This window comes from Fusarium tjaetaba (genome assembly GCF_013396195.1).
Source record: "Fusarium tjaetaba strain NRRL 66243 chromosome Unknown NRRL66243_c0000323, whole genome shotgun sequence".
Lineage (NCBI taxonomy): Eukaryota > Fungi > Ascomycota > Sordariomycetes > Hypocreales > Nectriaceae > Fusarium > Fusarium tjaetaba.
The window spans coordinates 10,541-32,596 of NW_023501519.1; the positions used below are offsets into that span (position 1 = coordinate 10,541).

A 22,056-nucleotide genomic window follows, 5' to 3' on the forward strand; every position below is an offset into this window, starting at 1 on the left:
TGAGGTTGCTACAGCATGTCCCGATAGTCATTGGATCCATCCATCATCCATGCCAGCATGAGGCGTTGGAAATGGTTGGAGATGGGGCCACCCATGTCCGTGGATATTCTATGAATACCCTCAGATACTACCAGTACGAGACTATTGAGGATATCGCCTATCGTACCACATCACTGGTATACTTGCCGCATGTGGATAAAGTCTCGGCCTTTATCAATTCAACTCAACTGGATCCTTCTCACAACCCTGACAATTCCACATAGCTTGATATGGTCTAGGTTCTCTCTGCCGGAATAAGTTCACAGCCACAAGTCTTGCAAACAAGTTGATCAGGCTGAAGGTGTGCTCCTTTCAATACTGTTTGAATGAACCTTGGTGAACTTCTATGGAGAACTGGCACTTTCAATGGCGGAAACAATGTAATGCATGATGCCATGTAAACGCTTACATTTACTACAAGTCTGACTCGATTCAAATTCTTTGCGATTCGCTTAGATGGTATATTTCTCAATGTCTTGGTCTACCTATTCAAGAAAACACTGTGAGGGAGAGCTTGTGCAGTCTACTAGAGAGGCAGGGAGATGTTCTCGAAAAAAAAGGGAAGGAATTTTGATCTGACATTTGTGCATCATGTGGCCATGATGATGGACCGCTACATCCACAAGAGCTTTATCGCCAGTATGTCGCGGTGAGTATTGGGCCTAGGTTCCTCTTCCTTGCACAAAAATAGAAATAAACCACGGAGCATGATGGTAGATTTCAGAGTGAGTCAAGGGTTCACAATTTCGAAGCACATCACACAAGGACTGGACGGAAATAATTTGTCATGCTGCCATCGATCAATGAGTCTATTTTTGGTTTCTCATACTTGTGGGATTTTTGAACAAGGCGTGGGAAACATTTACTCCTCAGGGACTATTCGCATATTAGCTTAAGAAAATTTCAAGTAGGGGGTACCAAAACTTACTGTCGATGTCTCCGCTGTCAATAGCCTCAATAATAGCCTGGGGAGGCTTGCCATCGACCTGGCAGCCAACACTGTAGGCGGTTCCGAGAATCTCCTTAACAGTACCAGAGAGCTCCTTGGCGAAAGACTTGTATCGCATGGTGCGGGCGATCTCGATGATCTCGTCAAGGCTGACAGACTTGTTGTGCTTGATGTTCTTCTCCTTCTTGCGATCACGAGGAGGCTCCTTGAGAGCCTTGATGATCAAGGAGGAAGCGGTGGGCACAACCGACACGGCGGCCTGACGGTTCTGGATGGTGAGCTTGACAGTCACGCGCAAGCCTTTCTGAGCACAATTGTTAGTATACTTCGATGTGCAATGGGACTGAACACCATACCCAGTCGCCAGTGGCCTTGGCAATGTCTTCTCCGACCTTCTTGGGGGACAGACCAAGAGGACCGATCTTAGGCGCGAGAGCAGAGGAGGCACCGACCTCACCACCAGTGGCGCGGAGGTGGCTGCAAAATGTCAGTTTCAAGGTGTCCAACTTCTGCGAATGGATTCAACCTACATCACCTTGACCTCATTGGGATCGAACTTGGGAGCTGTTTATCGTGTAAGCAGGATGACCGTGCCTGATGTCCAGGAGTGAGACGAACGCATTTTTGTGTCGTGAAAGGTCGGCAGAGGCTCGAGGTTTGCGTGCCGGAAGTAATGAACAGGCAGGTTGATCGAAAAGAAAACTTGAAGTTGTCGCGAAATATCAAAACTAAATGCAAGATGTGGGACCCACTTGCCCTAAATCTGCTGAGTCAGCGATTATCACGTGCTAACATCTGGACTCGCCAGGTCGAACAAGCAAACTACGAAGAAGGTAAAAGTTTCACAGTGCAGTGAGGTAAGGTACTTAGGATTATAGATCGACGAAGCGCTGGGCTCGGATTTTGATTATTATAATGCCTCTTAACTAACACCATGGGCTTATGAGAACTGTGTCGTCACTATCTACGCCCCATCTTAAGACTTGATTTTCCATTTGACTTCTTGAGATGGCAGTAGGTCTCCGATACAGCCGTTTGTTGGCCACCTCAATTGGTACCGCTCACAGCAAGCCTAGAAAGTTTGTTAGCTCACCTCAATATGTGCAACCTACTGGGTTCAAACTTACTTCATCAAGTGGTCCATGAAGGTCTGCAGAGATACGTCGTCTGTGAAAATTGTCTGAGCAGTGGTGGCTCCTACACCACCATATGGACCAGTGGTGTGTGTAGTAGATGGGTTAAGCTTGGACAGGAGGAATCGAGCCTGCGAGCCGCCAGCATCGCAAACAATAAATCGAGGAAGAGGAAAGCGGTCAGTGATGAGATCCTAGACAGTTTAGTAACATACTGAGAGCGATTGAGGGTGAACTTACGCGAGCGTCCTCCTTGGGTTGTTCCAACAAACCAGCAAAGTTCTCATAACCTTCTTGATCTTGGTAACCAGCCTTTCTCCACTCTGCGATCGTTTCACCGTGGAAGATGAGAATGTGGAAGAAAGTATCTAGAAGTAGAATGTGAGTTGGTTGGATAGAGGCCGAGTCCAAGAGAACGGGCTGGCCGCCATCCTGGTCGAAGGTGTAGGAGTCCAGGGTCGGCTGAATCATCACGAGTGAGTTGCTAACGTCTTCATGGTTGAGCACGTGGCGGTAAAAGGCTGTTTCATCTGGAGAGTTGTTGAAAACCTGCAGGAACTGGCTTCGTCTGAGATGGAACATGAATTGAGGGTATAACGTGAAGTTCTTCTCCAGTCGGAAGGATGAAGGATCATCTTTCCTGTAGTCCGCGAATCTGGAGCATAGACGAATCAACATTCTGTCAACCCAGCGTAGGACATCAGGGCCATCATCGACCTCGGCCTTGAACACAGCAATTCGTGACATAAGGACAGCGGCGGCCTCTTGGTCGAAGGACTGCGCGATTGCTGGGTCCCCAGCAGGGCTACTAAGGTTGCGGGCGACAGTCGTGACGCGGAGGTGGAACTGGCCCGAGGAGTGCTGATAGTACGTAAGGAACTGCATCATGCCCTTCTGCGGTGCTTGTTGATGTGTGGCAGGACCTTGGCCGGCAATCTCAAAGTAGATACCGTAGCTCGATTTGGGGTCGATACCGCACATCTTCCAAGAACATGTGTTGCCAATCCCACATTCAGTCTCGCCCACAGAGATCGACTTCTTGTTGAGAGAGACTGCGTGTCCAATGAGACCTGTGACCTTCAGTTCCTTTGTGGTCAGAACCTCCAACACTGCGTTGAAGCCCATGAGTAGATTATCATCGCCATCCTTCTCAAAGATTCGCACAAAGGATTGCTTGAACATGGAAGAAGTGAAGCTATCAGTCAAAATCATATGACCACCGGTTGAATTGCATAGGCCCTTCATTTCGAGGAGACCGACCTGATCCAGACAACCAGCAAAAATGTCAACGATGTGACCATTGTGCGCCGTTCGCTTGGCCAAGTTTTCGTAAAACTATAATGAGACGATCAGAGTGAGTTCAAAAGAGTGGAAGTACTGAATGACACACCTTCAGAGCCTTTTTGTAATACTTAACGTTGTCTCGATCAATATCATGGTGGGATCGTATAGGCTCTCTCAACTCGGGTCCCACGACCATGCCAGGGCCTTCAGTAGCAGGGCCTCCGGCAAATAGCATGATGCGCCCACCTGCATTCTGGAAAGATGACTCCAAAAGACCGACGGCAACGCTGAGGGCGACTCCGGTGCATCGAAGGTTACGTCTGTCATTCGCAACTGGCCAGGGATCCTTTTGGAGGGATTCGAGAGCTTTGGTCAGCTGGAACTCGGCCTGCTGGACAGGGAGGAGGAAGCGAGATGCCGGGCCGGCGGGGAATGGGCGACCAGGCTGAGGTTGCATGCCGGGTCGTACGCCGGAGGATGACAGACCAAGCATCTCCTGGACTTGTTTCGCAGCATATTCCTTGCTACCTCGGAAAACATAGGACTTGGCGCATTCCTCGTAGCCAATCTCGTGGACATGAGCCTGTACAGGTATTAGTGTTATTGCGTCTCAGTGGTGGAAAAAGGAATGGTATACCATTGTGCCATAAGTGATGAGGCCAACAAGGGCGTTCTCGGGAAGCAGACTCAGACTCATCACAAGCGATTCTTTCAGAGAGGCGAGGCTGTCGGCCTCCTGGCACATATCGACGACATAGAGAAAGATCGGGGGAGCAGGCGCAGGTCGTGAGAGGCGATATTCTATCGTGGTGTTCGCAGGGTGAAGTTCGGGGGGGATAGCGTTTGCAGTTATGTCCTTGTAGTGAGGTGGAAGCTGATTTCTCGAGAGGCAGAAAGGACAGATCCAAACTCTGGCACGAACATCGACTTGACTTCAGTACTAGGTCAGCTCATGAAACTAGAACAATCGTTTCAAAAGGCATCATACCAGAACGGGTTCAATACAGAGCGACAGGGCTGTTTGCAGGTAACGGGCTCGAAATGGAGGAGAGGAGTATCGGGCTTCTCCTTTAACGGGGTATAGAGAGCGCCGATAGGCACGACGAGTCTAGAGGCTTCCTATGTAACGTGAGCTCAAGATGGAGCGTTATGAAGCTGTGAACATACCATACGGGAGCTGGGAAACACATTCCAGCTCAGACGGACACCATCGCGGTCCTCGACCTCGCTCCATTGCTCCTTGAGCGTCTCGTAATCCATGGTTGGGTGGCTAAATAGCAGGCGCTGGGCGGAGCGTTGAAGAATTTATTATAGGAGTTGCAGGTATAAGCTGAGTATGGCAGTTGGCTTGCCCTGTGGAAGAAATGCAGATGCTGGACGCTGGATAGCAACCAAAGCTAGGGATGGAGCTATGTGTTCACAACGAGACTCAGGCTCTGGCCAGCCCGGTTGATTGACGACCTTACTTAGTGGGGCAAGGCTGAGACGTGGCGCCCGGCGCCTCGATAAGGTAGACAGTTGGTTGGTATTTTAGGCAGGTAAGAACCATATAAGTTTAGGTATACCTAACTTCCAAAGTAATACGGGGCAACTTTTGTTTAATGATTCTCAAATGTCATATAGCAAGATTGATATCTTCATGATTACTGTCCAAAGTTGATCAAAACATCCCATACATCTTCACTTACCTGAAGGGCATTACTTTTACGACCTACTAACCAAGATCTCTTATCTTTAATCTCCTTGTCGACCTACATACTACACATCCATGGAAAAGTCCGCAGAATCCACCGAGCCTGAGCCATCGTCGCCCGTCGCAGTCTTGACTGGTGAGACTCCAGAGCATCATGTAACACTGCCGCCTTATTCTGGGCCTTCTATCCCATCAAGTGCTGTTTCCGCTCCGGCTTCACAACCCACAACCGCCCATAAAAGCCCAGCACGCTTTCCTGGACTACCGCGAGTTGATTACCGTCTTTACTCTCCCCCTCTCTTCAAACTCTCCAACGACTATAAGACTCTCTCATCGCGTGCGGAATATCTATCGGCCAAGCCTGAGGCGCTTATAGCTCTCATCCGCGCACAAGCCTCGGTGCCTCCCAAGCCCCAGATTCACATCCGGGGTAGTCGGGGGCGCAAAGTCGACTTTGACATCAAACTTAACCTTATGAGCCTACTAGTCCCGGATGATGATAACCAGCGTTTAGACTATATTCGATGTGTTGGCGATGGGGAGCTAGCTTACCGTGGAGGTCTCAAACCCGATGTCCTTCCCGAAGTCAGCGATGCCGGGTTGGATGAATGGTGCCGCCGTTTCGTTCAGGATCCTGCTTCTGTCAAACTCTTTACGCTCGAACGAGTGGTCACAAATCTCGATACAGCATGGCTTGAAGGACAATTCCGCAGCCTCGTGGCAGCACTCAACTACCGTGGCGTAGTTGATGTCAGCTTCGTGGTTACCCATAGCCGTGTCGTGATACAGAACCCGGACAAAGTCAATCAGTTCTTCACTAGTGTGACCAGCCTGTTCTCTGGCAAACACAAATACGAAGTGGCCAAAGCCGTCTGGCCATTTGCTACAGCGAAGAACGGGGAGCCTGACAGAAGGTGTATTGTTCAGAGTGAGGAAACTTGGTGGAGAGAGTGGAGGGATCCAATCAAGTATGCTATCTCACAGAAGCGTCACGGTTGGGTCACAGTCGAAGACAAACTTGAAGCTCTAATGGAAGGCAAGGGGCATGAAACAGGAATTATTGATTGGGGGCCGGAGAACATGGGATAATGCGCTACGTATTACGGAATCTCACTGAGGTGTTCGTCAAGTGAACGGCCGACTGCTCCAAGGGCTACAGCATAGGCCCTTTTTAATGTTGTAGTATTTTGATATATGATATTAATAAGTGACTCATAACAACGACAAATGTAATGCTGATGATATAGTACCTTTTTACTTACTATCGACCCGGGCAAGTTCTATAGCCAGCTGAAGATGTCTTCAATTGACCAGTTTGATATTCTTCATACTCACGCATAACTCACAGTGAGTCACACCGCAGGCTTGCTCCGCCGCAGGTCAGTTTGAACCTGACGATCCCAGAGTAGCACTGGCAGACAGGCCGCAATTTGCCTGAAATTTATGAGTCAGTGGCCATATACCTCTGTATTAGCTGTCAGCCTTGTGAAGGGAAGATGAAGCATTAAAGAAGTAAGGTAAGCCTTCTTTTTGTTAGCAACTTCATCTTCATTGATACAACAATACGGATAAGCAAGACGACGACCCCTCCGTCGATCCTCTCTACCTTATGTTACCCCTGCGACGTTAGCAGGATCCCCCACTACACTTCAGACCCAGCCTATCTTGTTTGAGGCATAGCGCTTCTAGTTCACATATCATCATCATTCGGCTCATATATACCCCAAATCTGGAGGAGAATCTTACAAAAGTGATGGAGAAGACAGAACAAACATCACTGTATGGGTTCGACTCGTATGAGACTGCCCTATGTGTGATCCCTCCTCGTGAACTTTGGTCATCAGTGGATCGCCTGAGAAGTCTTTATGATAAGGCGTATTCTGCGTGGCCCCCCCACGTCAATCTTATCTACCCATTCATCCACCCTGAAGTGCTAGGGAGTGCAGCACAAGCACTTGAAGGGCTCGTGCTGCAAGATCGGCATCATCTTGCGCTCAATGTTGCTGATTGTTTCGAACATAAAAGCCGCAACACTATCTTTCTGGGTTCGAACTCAGGATCTACTACAACCGAGCTCTTAAAGATCAGGGATATAATCTGCAGTGCTCTTTGTCGTTCACCTGGAGCTCAAAATGAACGCTTCGTTCCTCATATGACCATCGGTCAAAGTGAAGACGCCTCAGCTGCCCCCCACCATTTTCTCCTCGAAAAGGCCCGCCTCTTGGCACCGATAGAATGGGAAGTGAAAGAAGTTGCTATTCTTATTCGCGATGGTGCACTGGCGCAAGGGGGAAGCGGACCACGACCTATGAGGCTTTGGGGGACTCTGGATCTTGAATCGGGAAGCTTCCGTCGGATAACACCGCCTCAAAGTTTCAATGATCATATAGACAAAATGTCTACTATTGCCTTCCAGCCATGCTATCAGTCGATCCAGTCTTCAGGGGCCTGGGAAACGGCTGGGTCGACGGGTACTAGCAAGGTCGTCCTTGAACAGTTGGTTGTTGCTTCTTACAATGTGTTGGCAGAGTTTGAGTGGCCTCCTCAATCATATCGGCATCCAGCTCTGGTGGAAAATCTGCTCTCAGCTCGTGCTGCTGCCGATATTGTTGTTCTCCAAGAAGTCACAGACCATTTTCTTCCTGACCTCCTCGCCAACAAGGATATACGCAGTCACTATCCTTTCATCACTCATGGCCCCCCAGGCCAGTCCGGTATTGGGCCGCTACCTAGCCTCCTCAATACTGTCGTCTTGAGTAGATTTGAGTTTGAATGGCGTTATCTCCCATTCCATAGGAAGCACAAAGGCTGCACCGTGGCCCGGTTTCCAGGCATCGGTACACGAGATGCTGACGATGGGAAATTCAGACCTTGGATACTTGTGGCGTGTCATCTGAGCCAAGGACTTACTGACGGCGCCGTCGCCACCAAAAGGAAAGAAGTCCAGAAGATGCTCGATTATCTGTCTGCCACCTATCTGCAACATCCATGCATTCTTGCTGGAGACTTCAATCTTGCGACTTCAGCTTACACCATAGATGCTGCCAAGAAAAAGAATGATATTTCTGCTCAAACTGTTCGTCAGTTGAGAGATATCGACCGGGCTATCTCAGATTTTGGCTTCTTAGATACTTGGCTGGCAACGAGACTCGAGTCAGGCGAATCTTCAGACATAGCCAACGAGAAGAGGAACGTCTTAGACTCCTTCCAGGGAGAACAAGGGGCTACTTTCGACCCACTGACAAACACGCTGGCATCTAATCTCGTTGGAAATGGGCTGAACAACAGACCGCAGAGATACGACAAGATCCTGGTCAAGGCAAATGGCTACTATAACCCGCACGGTTTCAATACTTTTGGTCAGACAACCTTCGATTCACCGGAGCAGGGTGTTCCCACATACGCCAGTGATCACTGGGGCATAAGATGCCTTCTGGTAAAGTCGTCACCTTCTGACATATCTCGATCTTGTGTCCCTGAGATGGAAATTGCACTTCGACAGCCTCCTCCTGGCTTGGCTAACAGCGAAGGCTTGGAGGGCTTCTTGGAAGGTCATGGATGTTTGCCGACTGAGCAGGAGAGGACCAACCGGGTTGAAGCGATCAAGGCCCTTGAAATGGTTCTTAAAGATGCTACGTCCTCGATTGCAGAGAATGATCCCCGATCTGGACCTCCATTTATTGTGGTCCCAGTTGGCTCTTATGGCCTCGGCGTCTGGACAAGTTCTTCTGATATCGACTGCCTATGCATTGGGCCGTTCAGCTCAAAGACATTCTTTGCATTGGCTGTTCAAAGGTTGAAGCGGGCAACGACCTTGGGCATGAGAATCTTGCGACGCGTCAAGGCCAATTCAGGTAACATGCTGGAGCTCGAAGTCAATGGCATCAAAGTCGATCTCCAGTATTGTGCAGCTGCATCGATAGCTGAAAGGTATTATTGAACCATGCCTGTATTCGAAGAGGAAACTGCTAACTCTCAGATGTAGGTGGCCTGAGGTTATGAAGCGCCCAGCCAGCGACCCAGCGTTTGCTTTATCTTTCCAGGCACTTGCTAAGCTTAAGCCTGTCCGTGATCTGTTCTACCTTCGCCGCTCACTTCCAGATATGGTACAGTATCGAATGGCGCACTTGTTCATCAAATCCTGGGCCCAGGCGCGAGGCATTTATTCGGCAAAGTTTGGATTCCTCGGTGGTATTCACATAAGCGTTCTCCTTGCTCCCGTCTGTAAAACACTGGCCTACGAGAATGAAACTGTAACCCCAGCCGGCATTGTCGTCACATTCTTTCATCATTACTCGGAATTCGACTGGAAGAACTCGATGGTCTTTGATTCGTTCTTTCACAAAGAATTGAGATATAACCGAACATTCCGGGAACCCCTTTGCCTGATCGGTTGGCATGGCCCAGCACTCAACACTGCTCCTATCGCGTCTATCCCAACAGTGGCTACCATTTCTTCCGAGTTTGATCGTGCCAAAAAATTGCTATCAGATGATGACTGTACCTGGGGTAAGCTACTCGGTATTGAACCCGAGACAGCTCTAGGATCAGCTCAAGCCCCGGCATCTACAGAGTTTTTGCATGCATTCAAAACATACGTCAAGATTGATGCACATTACTGGGGCCCGTCGCAGGAAAAGAGTGGTCGTTTCATCGGCTGGCTTGAATCGCGCTGCGTTATGCTACTGGTTGGTAAGGGATGTTTCTCTCCTTTGGCAGAATGTATCATATTGACATTGTCTAGATATAAACAGGAAGCTGAAGCATCTTCTCGCACGCATTTGGCCATCTCGGTTCTTGGATGTGTCCGCTGGAGCAGAGACATCTGGCGCTGAGTATCATGGTTGTTACCTCATTGGTCTTGTATGGGACGATGACTCAAACAAAGAAGATGCTAAGGAGGTGGGTATGGCCATGCAGACAGTGCTACAAGAATTTGAAGCGAGAATTCGCCGAGACGAGAAGTACTATGACTCCCAGTTCTGTTGGATGAGTGCAACTGTCGCAAAGGCTCAGGATCTTGGCTCATTGGAAGTTGATCAGAGTCTGTGGGGAGTGTATGGGGGTGAGACAGATGATGACGGATCCGATGAAGAGCTTGAAGAAGAGCAAGATGTCGACGATGCTGAGGAGGAATCAAAAGGACATAAGAGCACAGGGCCTGGATCCCGAGCAGCGATTGTGGGCAAGACACCAGGGCTGGGCAAGTTTCGCACAGCTGCTGATGTGCTCAACCGGCTTCGCTGGGACCCCAACTTCGATTCAGGCGACTACATCATTGGCTACGAAGACCGCTTTCTCGGAGCTCGTGAGAGGGCAGTGGAACATTGGAAGACGGAGCAGACTGATGAGGAATTTATCCCGCAGCACCGCATACTTTACTTCAAACGGAGGGAGGACAATGCCATTGTGTGGGAGCGACGGACGCGAATCGACGAGATCTTTGGCAGTGGTGTCAAGATTGATAGGTGAAGTTTGCCTGTGCATGACTTGTCATAATCGAATTAAGGGTCCTCAAATCACATCAGAGATCGGCACAGGAACATGGATCTGGTCTGACAGAGAAGCGGACTAGCGCGTGTGAAGTAAATTCGGTGTGCTGCGAGACAGATGGATATGATGCATGTGCATGTGCTAACTTAGATTAAGTAAATTACTTCTCAGATTATGTATATACATGTTGTGTTGAATGGCGACAAACAACTTGCTCGTATCAAGTTTCGGGCACCACTGCATGCATGGTGACACCCGAGCGAGGCCCGAGAGTGGTATCCTGTCATTGTAGGGAGGGCATTAAGCATCGTGAGTGTGCGACAATCGGTTACTATCACCCAATAAACTCGAGAATAAGCCTCAGCGTCGCCTTTGCGAGGCCAGGTAATTTCCAATGCGGGAGCCTCTGAGGCCCAAGACATATAGCAAGCGCAAGATATCGGGCAAGCAGTGTGAAGGAAAATGCCAGCCCACTCACTCACTTGTGGGCTCTCCAAAAGGGTCGGTTGCCAGATGACAGCTGCCATCTACTGGGAACCGGGATTCAAGTCCCAACTGGCGTGGCGCCAAATTCCAGGAGACCGGACTAACAGTTGCATCACATGCATGATGACGATGACCTCTATGGCTGGCAGTTGAAGGGTTGCTCTCATTCTCGCCGTGGCATGTGGTGAAGGAAGCATACAAGTACATAAAACTGTGCATGATGACGCGCTAGGTACGTGGGGGGTGGGACTGTTTCATGTTTCAATCCATCCGTAGAAAGAAGGCAGTAAAGCCCCCCTGCACACATCTCCGGTCCCTCCCACATACGAAGACCACCTCGATTCGAATTGAAATAGCATCAGCCTCACTTTCGGGTCCACGGATAAGACCATCGTGGCATTGCTGTCTCAGAACCTTGAGGATGGACAGAGTATAAAGCTTCTGGAACCGTTGATCGGTTCTCCTTCAGGCCTTTGAAGCAAAAAGCACTTCATCTCAACTTGAATAACACCGTCTTCCCCACACGAGCTAGGTGACTTACACAAACCTCTCAAAGACTTCCTCAGCACCTTCACCATGGCCGTTGTCGAATCTCAGGTGCCTGTCAACAGTTGTTGTACTGCCTGTTGCAAAGCGAGCGATCTCGGAACTCACGACTACTGCGGCACATGTCCCAGGTGTCCCTCCTGATGGCTCTGCGACTCGCCAGCCGCCTCTGCAGCCTCAACAAATGGGCCGGAGGACTGAACAATGTTTTTGGTTGCGTTCATGTTCTCAAATCACTTTTGCTCGACTCCTGATTCGCATGGCTACCCAAGATCTTTGAGATGACTAGGAGTTGAAGTTGGATTGAGCATAGCAATATATGAGAGGGGAGATGGCATAGCAGGTGAATAAATCCTTTAGGTTTCATACACTGTGCCTCGGACAAGGTCGGGGAGACCGGTTGGTTGGGTGAACCAAGATGGTGACAAGATATTGGTGATAATCATCTGGGATAAGCATCCTTGAACCATGAGCGGAACTGCTGCCGTAGATCGGCAGAATGCGTCGTGTCATCCCTCATCGGCACGTCCTCGTCCATAGTGCCTAAAGGTCTAGGCTCACAATTACCCCCTTTGCCCTATGCTCAGGAAGCCAAACTGGAAAATACAGCGGCAATGGAAGTCTTATCATATTTGACGTACTTGCCCTTGCCCTTGTCGATTTCATGATACCGGTCCCAAAACCGTTCGTAGAGAGGCTGTAATTTCTGGCGAATGTCCTCCCCAAACATTCGCCGAACTTCTCGCTCCATGCTGTATGATTTGTGTCGAGAAACCATGTCGTCAAAGGCGCTATTGAATTGCGTGAACTTCTCTTTGATCCGGTCTTTGTCTTTGCTTCCCAGCCCCTTGACGATCGAAGTAGAGTCGACAGGTCCAGAAGTTGGACGATGTGCACGATTGGTATGTACAGTGTCGAACAGGTGGACGGAAAGGTCTTTGCAAACATCCGTATAAGCTGCCGTTGCCTTTTTACGCCATTGCTCGAGAATATCAAGTTTGTTCTCAAGCAGTCCGCTAAGTTCTGAGCCCTGAACCATTCTTCCAATGATGACAACGCTATTGGCCAGAAATACCCCAGCAACAGCTCTGCTCTTCATGAGCACGCGCGACTTCTGGTCCAAACCAGAGAGGAGCATTTCGATGGTATCAGTGCAGTAGTGCGAAAAGATTTCTTTACCATCCGCTCCTATATCGAAGGATGCTAGACTAGGGATTGCATCGGTCGAGCGTCCGCTGGCTGCCGCGTTGGAGTTCCATCCGCCGTCCCCTAATGATATCATCATGCTCGAGATGGGGCGTAGAAAGTGTACCATCGTCTGAAGGCGCTGCATTGTCTCCGAGACGAGGGATATAGGGGCGCCATCAGAGGGTAACATCTGTAGCATGCTGATCTTGCGCCTGGTCTCATCAAGGAGCTCCGCAAGGGACGATTTGGCAGTCTCTCGAACAGGCTTCAGGGCTGCAGCGAGTGCCCCTTTCAATTCTCCGGTGCGTGTTTCGAGCTTGCCTGAGAGAGCCGAGATGATCTCGGTGATTTCATATGCCAGATAACAGTCGGTGTTGAGGTGATTTTTGATATGAGCATTGAGTTCACGCAACGTTCGGGCAAGCTCAGCCATCGCTGCCTGGCAAGTTGACTGGAAGACCACACCCCAATCCTCACGCGAGAAGACACTGCACACATTGTCATATTCGGAGACAAAAAGGCCCTCCATAGCTTGCGAGTAGGTCCCTATACCGTTGGTCCCCGCACGGTAGACGGCATCTGGGCTCTTCTTCTTGGCGGTGTTGACACTTGCGGCAGCAAGGTTGGCCAGAGATGTTGAGAGGTATGGGCCGCGTACCTCTGCATATATATGGGCGAGCTCAGAGGATCCGCTGTGGTGACTCTCGATGACATATGAATACACCAGACCGAGCCGGGCTATTTTGTCCTGGGGTAGTGTTGGGAAAGGCTTGTCTTTTGTGATAAAGTGCAAGGGCTCGACGGATCGAGGAGTCTCAGCGCGCAGCAGAGTTTCGAAATGGGATTCTAGCTGACTATTGCCTGACTTGATGAGTCGTGTTAGATCGGCCATCGTTTGTTGGTTGGCGCGCAAGTTGGAGGCTTTCATCTCGTTCAAGGCCTTGCCTAGACGTTTGATAGAAGCCAGGTAATTGGAGAGGCCGGCCTTCTCGGGACCGACTCGAATGATCTGCTCTTCGTCATTTTTGCTATCTGCAGGTTGGCGCAATCGGTCGATAGCGGCCAGGACTGAATCAACATCTACCCAACGGTTAGTTATCAGCATTGGCTGGGCATGAGTCTGTTTCTTACTATTTCCCAATATCTGCAGTCGCCTGGTCTCTCCATTCAGAGGTCCTGCAACATCTTGAACACTCTTCCCTGTCGACTCGAGTCTGTTGAGGCATGATTGAATCTTCTTGGTCAACTGCGTCGTCTTTTCGAGCCGCGAATTGAGAACGTCAACCTCAGCCCTTGCTTCTTCATCTAGAGCGGTATGCGCGTTGCCAGAAAGTCCGACCGACATTGTGTACGAACACCGTTGAATAGCATCCGTTCAGGTAGTGGGGTGGCTTATGTGTGGGTATAGGAAAGGCGTCGTAGGGGAAAGATCATTAAGGTTGAGAGTTAACTATGAATACTCCGCGTGGAGGATCATGGAGATCCCAGCATACCTACCTTAAGGCGTACAGAGTACCGCCCTCTTAAGGACCAGGGCCTAGGTAGGTCATTACGGAATCTGGACTAGCTCCCTGACGAAATAGGGTCCAGTGTAGCCACACATCAGCCACCTCTAGAGGCCAGCTCTAGCTACCACTTTACGCGAGAGAGACGCGTTCTTTAGAGGGAGCGCGGGCAGGGCCAGCAATTTCGAGCAGCCCCCTAGCAACGCCCCGCCTGGTTTACTTTCACCCCTCGATCTGATTATCGTTCAGTATCTTAACCAGGTTCCATATCGGCATCACTTTTGACCAAGTCGCTCATTGAAACGACAATATAAGGAACCACAGACATGGATTCTTTCATGCTTCAAGATGAAGGCGTGCGCGATCGCATACGTCAAGCGGAGGAATTCCTTGATCCCAGTATGTCCACCGCCCGTTCTCCAAAAAGATGGATCGTTGTGCCTGGCTAACTCTTTTCTGCAGATGATCCTCAAGTCCGAAGTTATCGATCCGATATTATTCTTATGCTACAGAAGAACCAGCGTCGATTGACCGTTAATCTCGATCATGTGCGCAACCACAGCCCGGACCTCGCACAGGGCCTCTTACAGCAGCCCTTCGATTTCACTCTGGCTTTTGATCAAGCCCTGAAAAACATCGTCCAAACCATTCCACAGGCAAGGCCTGACCAGACCGCAAAAGACACAATTTATTACTGTGCTTGGGCTGGCAGCTTTGGCTTGAACGCTTGCAATCCCCGTACATTGTCGTCTCATCTCCTCAACTACATGGTCTCTATCGAGGGTATTGTCACTCGATGTTCTCTCATCCGCCCCAAGGTCGTGAAGAGTGTTCACTACAATGAGAAAAAAGACATGTTTCATTTTCGCGAGTACCAGGATCAGACCATGACCAACGGTGTTACCACTTCAAGCGTCTACCCTCGCGAGGACGACGACGGCAACCCGCTTATCACTGAGTATGGCTTTTGCACATACCGAGACCACCAGACCATCTCCATCCAGGAAATGCCCGAGCGAGCACCAGCAGGGCAGCTCCCCCGCGGAGTTGATGCAATTCTAGACGACGACCTCGTCGACAGTGTGAAGCCCGGCGACCGAGTGCAGCTCGTTGGCATCTATCGAACGCTGGGCAACCGTAATACCAATCACAACAGTGCTCTCTTCAAAACAATGATTCTGACGAACAATGTTGTCTTGTTATCTTCAAAGTCCGGAGGTGGTGTGGCGACTGCGACCATTACGGATACCGACATTCGTAACATCAACAAGGTGGCCAAGAAGAAGAACCTTCTGGAGCTACTCTCCCAATCCCTTGCCCCCAGTATTTACGGGCACGATTATGTCAAGAAGGCCATCTTACTCATGCTTTTGGGTGGTATGGAGAAAAACCTCGAGAATGGGACACATCTGCGTGGAGATATCAACATTCTGATGGTCGGTGACCCGTCCACTGCTAAATCTCAGCTGCTGCGTTTCGTCCTCAATACTGCACCGCTCGCGATAGCGACAACTGGTCGTGGCTCCTCGGGCGTTGGTCTCACTGCAGCAGTAACTTCTGATAAGGAGACGGGTGAGCGCCGACTGGAGGCCGGTGCCATGGTCATGGCTGACCGCGGTGTCGTTTGTATCGATGAATTCGATAAGATGTCAGACGTGGACAGAGTTGCGATCCACGAAGTTATGGAACAGCAGACTGTTACCATCGCAAAAGCGGGTATTCACACATCGTTGAATGCTCGTTGTAGTGTTGTTGCTGCTGCTAACCCTATTTTCGGTCAATATGACCCTCACAAGGATCCTCACAAAAACATCGCACTGCCTGACTCTCTGCTCTCACGTTTCGATTTACTGTTTGTCGTCACAGATGACATCGAGGATACGCGAGACCGGCACGTATCGGAACATGTCCTTCGTATGCACCGATATCGCCAGCCAGGAACTGAAGAAGGCGCTCCTGTGCGTGAGCAAGGTGGGCAGTCTCTTGGGGTCTCAGCTTCAAACCAAACTGAGTCCCAGGGGCCAACCGAAGTCTACCAAAAGTATGATGCAATGCTACATTCTGGTGTCACAGTCACATCTGGTCGCGGTTCAAACAAGAAGCCCGAAATCCTTAGCATCCCATTCATGAAGAAGTACATACAATATGCGAAGACGAGAATCAAGCCCATTCTGACACAAGAGGCTTCTGATCGCATCGCTGATATCTATGTCGGTCTACGGAACGACGAGATGGAGGGCAACCAGCGAAGGACCAGTCCTTTGACCGTCCGTACTTTGGAGACCATCATTCGTCTTGCCACAGCACATGCCAAATCCCGCTTGTCAAACAGGGTGGAGGAGCGCGATGCGGCTGCTGCAGAGGGTATCTTACGCTTCGCTCTTTTCAAGGAAGTTGTTGAAGAATCGCGGAAGAAGCGGAGAAAGACTCAAACGGTTGACTTTGCATCATCCAGCGACGAGAGTTCAAGTGATGATGAAGATGACGATGGTGACATTGCCAATGCCACGCAATCAAACAGGTCGACTTCGAGGGCTACACGCAACAGCAGTCGCCTCCAAGCGAGAGAAACTAGCGACACTGCCCGGTCCAGCAGAGAACCTGATGCTCCTGAGGATGACTCGCAAAGCACATTGCGAAGATCTAGCCGGCGAACACAAGACCAGTCACAATCGCAGGCTTCATTTGCATCGTCAATTCCGGCCTCTCAGCTACCATCCTCGAACCAGCTAGAGTCGCTGGATGGCGACGAGGACCTTGCCACCGATGCTGCAGCACTGGCAATTGATGATGCTCCCATCACATCTGAGCGACTGACTGCCTTCCGAACAGCCCTTGGTCAGCTTCTCAACACAGACCTGTTTGAAGATGACGCGGCCGAGCTGGACGCAGTCGTGGAAGCAGTGAATAAAAAGATTGGGAACCGCCGCGATGCATTTGATAAAGGAGAGGCTACAAAGGCGCTCCAGAAAATGGGAGAGGCAAACCAGATTATGTAAGTCTCTTTATTGCAAGCACCCACGCGTTGACTTACTAACATTCACTTCAGGTTCACGGAGGGAGATCTTGTGTACAAGATCTAAATCTTGTAACGAGTCGGCAATACGAGGCGATCGACTGGCGTTGGTGGGATTTGTTTTGGTGCATCTATTGGTAGGCTTGATACTACTATGAAGTTGACAACGACATGGATGACACGAGGTTGGTCAAGTTATGTAGTTAATGATTGATGCTAGGCGAATAGAATTCCGCAAGGTCTGTAATGGCCTCTCTCAATACCTTGATCGAGACCTTGATACTGGGAGCTACTGTATGTACAATTTGTGGACAATAAGCCTGCCTAATATGGAACATAGTGGTGGTTGAGCTGAGCCCAGAGGAGGAATTGGCCAGGATAAGAGAAGCTCCAAATCTCCCGTAAATATTGAGCCACGTATCAAGTACTCAAGATATGATACACAAAGAGCCTTTGAGTGAATTCAAGAGGTGCATTCTTGATCAACAACAATAAGGTCCGAACGATATGTTCTGTTCGCTACTAACCTTACTGACCGACCTAAAGAGGACACCTTCTGGACGTAACCTTAGGTTCCTTACGTGTACCAACCTGGGCAGCAGTTCCGATGTGCCCAACCCACCACGGACACCGCCTAATAAACCAGAGTCGCTTAGAATCGCTCACTCATCCGTTCCCTTGAAAGTTAGTCCATCTCTTTCCGTATCAGCAACTCTAGCCTACCTACCTATACAACGATTCTATAAAGGAATCGCAGCTTATACATAGGTACTTGAGTCACAGTAGTTCCCAGCAAACAAAAAAAAAGACTGACCCTGGTATAGCAAAATCAAGCGTCTGGACCCCTGTTTTTCACGATCCGATTCGCTTTCATACTCAACACCCTGACCGCAAACTCCACCAACTGTTAAATATTTCTATTCCTGACCAGTCTATGAGCCGATACTGTACAGTTCCGCGGCAGAAAAGACCTTCATTTATTGAATAGCCAGTGTCTTTTTTAGCGGGTTTCTTGCCGGTTCAAGGCCTGTCTCGCACCTTTTCACACAACTGGCCATTATCTTACCATCCATCTCAAGAGCATCATGGCAGATGTAGCCGAAACTCCAGAGATTGGGCTGCCTATTGATAGCAAGGAGGCTGTTGTTGTAGAGGAAGAGAAAGACATAGAGCAAACGAAATCTGAAGATGCAGATGCAGATGAACACAAAAACGGTGATGTAGGTGCATCAGGCACTGAACCAGCACCTGAACCAGAGGCAAAGCCAGGGCCAGAAGCAGATAATCCCCCAAAACATCCCCCGTTGGCCATAATTGAGGGCAAGGTCAGCGACTCGTCAGGCGAAGAAGCTGTCCCAATCGATTTTGTTACAATGGGCATGTTTATAATTGGTGAGAAGATTCATTAACCTACCTTAGCCAGCGCCCTTGTCTACAAAACTGTTGTGTTACTCGGATCAGACTAACTAACTTGACTGGAAAGACGATATCGACTTCATTCCGCCAACTCCGCCCGTCAAAGACATCCTTGGTGGCGCTGGTACCTACTCAGCCCTTGGAGCTCGCCTGTTCTCACCCCCACCCAAATCTGCGTCAGTTGGCTGGATTGTCGATCAGGGCTCAGATTTCCCGCCCTCTCTCTCTACGCTCATCGATAGCTGGTCCACCTCGGCTCTGTTCCGTCATGACGGGCTTCGCTTGACCACACGAGGCTGGAACGGCTATGAAGGCACTACCGAGAAGCGAGCTTTCAGATACCTGACTCCCAAGAAGCGCTTGACTGCTCAGGATCTGACACCATCACTGCTTAAATCACGGTCCTTCCACCTGATATGCTCCCCAAATCGATGTAGGGATCTTGTCTCCGAGATCACCTCACTTCGAAAGAAGGTCATGGCTCCTGAGACATATACCAAGCCCATCTTCATCTGGGAGCCTGTGCCTGATCTGTGTACCCCTGACGAGTTGCTCAATTGCACCAACTGCTTACCTCTTGTCGATATCTGCAGCCCGAACCATGCAGAATTGGCTGGGTTCATGGGTGACAGTGGACTTGATCCAGAAACAGGTGAGATCTCTACCATTGCTGTAGAAAGAGCCTGCGAGCAGCTTCTCGCAAGCATGCCTCTACAGTCATTCTCTCTTGTCATCCGTGCTGGCGAGAAGGGATGCTACATCGCGAAGAATGGAGGAAGAAAGCGAGGCCGTGACCCCAAGACGACCAAGCGACGAAAGAAAGATTATGTTAGGGGTGGCCTTCAGCCAGACACGGATATGGAGGCTTTGTTTGCCGGCCTTCTCCAAGATGCTGATGGGATTGTGGCTCGCGAAGAGATCGAGGTCGATCCTGGTGTCGAGAAATGGGTTCCCGCCTATCACACTGACCCATCCAAAGTGGTTGATCCTACGGGAGGTGGGAATACCTTCTTAGGCGGCCTCGGTGTGGCTCTGGCCCGAGGCGAGAGCCTTGAGGACGCTGTAGCTTGTGCCACTGTTGCCGCAAGCTTCGCCATTGAGCAGGTCGGTGTTCCAACGATTGGTAGAGATGCTGAAGGCCGCGAGGCCTGGAATGGACATAATGTTGAGGACCGTCTCCGCGAATTTCGCAAACGTCTATGAATGAAACGAAACATTGGGTATACTACATCACAAACTATATTATAAAATGAGGATAGGCTATAGCGATTTTAGAATAATGAGAACAAAGCACATTTGTATCGGGACTTAGGCTCGAGTCAGCCATAAACTGGTCTAAGTAACCCATTTATTTATATAGAAGGTCTACGGCGCTACATTGCCCGGTTCCGGCGTTGATGGAATTTCTCCCTATGTATCCGTACCAAAGGCAAGCTGTTGCGATCCTTATCCAGCTTGGGAGGTGTTCAAGTCTTGTCATGCCCCTCTAGGTTAGGTTAGCCACGTCTTTTGGAGCTTGACCGATTTGTGGAATATACTTAAACAGTACACGTCCCCACGTCACTCGAGGCGCCTAGCGTAAAGTATACTTGTCGTATACTACGTACTGCTTCCCCTGTCCCTATCTAGAATAGTAGGTACCTAAGGTAGGTACCTACCTAGTAGTTAGTAGTCATCCATCCCTATTTGGATCTTGAACCTCCTGGACCGAGCTCCAATCACCTCACCTCGTCTCGTTTTCAATATCTACCTACCTACCTACCTACCTCCCCTACCTGGCAATTGTCTGTTGATTACTTTCTCTTGAATGCATACCTAGCGAAAGGAACAGCATTGATTCAGTCAATCACTAAGCTTCTGTTCTTTTTCTTGCGATTTTGCGTGGCATTAGCCAGGAACCTGCGACCTATAAGTTGAAAGCTACTCCAAGTTCCGTTTTGCGCAATCAGTACAAAGCAACTATCCTGTTGCCTGAGCACGCCGCTGACACCCGATCAACCATTCCTTCAGGGGCCTAAGCATATCTTCTCCTTATTGTGTTTTCAGCAGAACGCTTTCAGTCCGGCACCTCGACCAAATAACAACCCAACCGCCGATTATCCAACATGGCTGCTAACAGTCAGATGCACAACTTAACCACGCTCATCAAGAGGTAAGCTCTTTACGCTCGTTGCATTGTCAGTCCAAGATGTGCAGACGCTGATAAATGCCATCCAGGCTTGAAGCTGCAACTTCGCGCCTCGAAGATATCGCTTCTTCGACCGAGCCTCCTGCCGATGCCACCGTTCTCAACCAGGCGATACCTTCACCTCCGAACCCCTCCTTAGCCGCTCCTCCTCCTCCAGCCGTCTCCGACTCCAAGGCCACTACTCCCGCTGCCGCGAAGCCCGAATCTGTCGCCGAGCCGCTGCCAGAATCTATCGAGGAATTCGATGCTTTCCTAAACACTTCCGTTGATAAATATGTGAAGTTGAGCCACCAGCTAGGAGGATTGGTTGCTGAGCAGGTACGCGCAACCATCTGAAGGATTATGAATACTCAAAGCCTTCTACGGGCAGAGACTAATCATGGTATATAACTAGGCTGCGCTCGTCAAATCTGGTTTTCAAGAGCAGCGCAAGTTTCTGCTGATTTCCACAAAGGCGAAGAAGCCAAACCTCTCCGGACCTGATCTGCCGGTATATGAGAGCCTCATCAAACCCATCAACGAGGCACTGATGGCTGTTACCGAGCTCAAAGACGCCAACCGTCCTAGCCCTATGTACACGCAACTCAGCACTGTCTCTGATGGTATCATGGTTCTCGCATGGGTTACCATTGACACTCGCCCCTATAAGCACGTGGACGAGTGCCTTGGCTCGGCTCAATTCTTTGGGAACAGAGTTCTAAAGGAGCAGAAGGATAAGTAAGTAAGTCACTTGGCTTGAGCGGATCAGCTTTAACCATACTATCAGGGACCCCAAGCAGATCGAATGGGTTCAGAGCTTCTATCAGATGTTCCGCGATCTTGCCGATTATGTCAAGCAATACTTCCCAACAGGCATTCCATGGAATTCGAATGGCCAACCTGCTCAGGAAGTTCTCAAGTCATTGTCTGCTGGTTCTGCGCCTACTTCCGTTCCCACTGCTCTGGCACCTGCTGCTGGTGGTGCTCCTCCCCCTCCCCCTCCTCCCCCTCCTCCTGGCCCTCCCCCTGTTCTTGATATCAAGACAGATGATGCTCCTGCGCCTGCATCATCTGGTGGATTCGGAGCTGTCTTCTCAGAGCTCAACAAGGGCGACGCTGTCACCAAGGGTCTGCGTAAAGT

General features: G+C 49.9%; 7 protein-coding genes across 7 annotated transcripts; 5 read left to right on the plus strand and 2 right to left on the minus strand.

Moving 5' to 3' along the window:
• Positions 1-901: 901 nt before the first annotated feature.
• Positions 902-4,665, minus strand: FTJAE_12192 (transporter SEC23; the record flags this gene model as incomplete). Its single annotated transcript, XM_037345213.1, has 12 exons — positions 902-915; positions 968-1,292; positions 1,345-1,465; positions 1,519-1,552; positions 1,607-1,745; positions 2,054-2,060; positions 2,116-2,315; positions 2,362-3,456; positions 3,512-3,988; positions 4,043-4,337; positions 4,394-4,524; positions 4,573-4,665. 12 exons carry the CDS (start codon positions 4,663-4,665, stop codon positions 902-904), a joined length of 2,931 nt encoding a protein of 976 aa, XP_037200760.1.
• A 508-nt stretch (positions 4,666-5,173) lies between these two features.
• On the plus strand, positions 5,174-6,187 carry FTJAE_12193 (poly(A) polymerase; the record flags this gene model as incomplete). Its single annotated transcript, XM_037345214.1, has 1 exon — positions 5,174-6,187. One exon carries the CDS (start codon positions 5,174-5,176, stop codon positions 6,185-6,187), a length of 1,014 nt encoding a protein of 337 aa, XP_037200761.1.
• A 664-nt stretch (positions 6,188-6,851) lies between these two features.
• FTJAE_12194 (poly(A) polymerase) lies at positions 6,852-10,570 on the plus strand (the record flags this gene model as incomplete). Its single annotated transcript, XM_037345215.1, has 3 exons — positions 6,852-9,028; positions 9,084-9,790; positions 9,843-10,570. 3 exons carry the CDS (start codon positions 6,852-6,854, stop codon positions 10,568-10,570), a joined length of 3,612 nt encoding a protein of 1,203 aa, XP_037200762.1.
• Positions 10,571-12,206: 1,636 nt separating this feature from the next.
• Positions 12,207-14,156, minus strand: FTJAE_12195 (exocyst complex EXO70; the record flags this gene model as incomplete). Its single annotated transcript, XM_037345216.1, has 2 exons — positions 12,207-13,891; positions 13,943-14,156. The coding sequence occupies 2 exons, from the start codon at positions 14,154-14,156 to the stop codon at positions 12,207-12,209; spliced, it is 1,899 nt and encodes a 632-aa protein (XP_037200763.1).
• A 486-nt stretch (positions 14,157-14,642) lies between these two features.
• On the plus strand, positions 14,643-17,399 carry FTJAE_12196 (minichromosome maintenance 3; the record flags this gene model as incomplete). Its single annotated transcript, XM_037345217.1, has 3 exons — positions 14,643-14,715; positions 14,779-17,311; positions 17,366-17,399. 3 exons carry the CDS (start codon positions 14,643-14,645, stop codon positions 17,397-17,399), a joined length of 2,640 nt encoding a protein of 879 aa, XP_037200764.1.
• Positions 17,400-18,417: 1,018 nt separating this feature from the next.
• FTJAE_12197 (carbohydrate kinase MAK32) lies at positions 18,418-19,951 on the plus strand (the record flags this gene model as incomplete). Its single annotated transcript, XM_037345218.1, has 2 exons — positions 18,418-18,724; positions 18,816-19,951. The coding sequence occupies 2 exons, from the start codon at positions 18,418-18,420 to the stop codon at positions 19,949-19,951; spliced, it is 1,443 nt and encodes a 480-aa protein (XP_037200765.1).
• Positions 19,952-20,853: 902 nt separating this feature from the next.
• On the plus strand, positions 20,854-22,056 carry FTJAE_12198 (adenylate cyclase-associated; the record flags this gene model as incomplete). Its single annotated transcript, XM_037345219.1, has 4 exons — positions 20,854-20,900; positions 20,966-21,254; positions 21,331-21,653; positions 21,703-22,056. Coding segments are annotated over 4 exons (1,013 nt in total), but the record flags the coding sequence as incomplete, so codon positions are not given.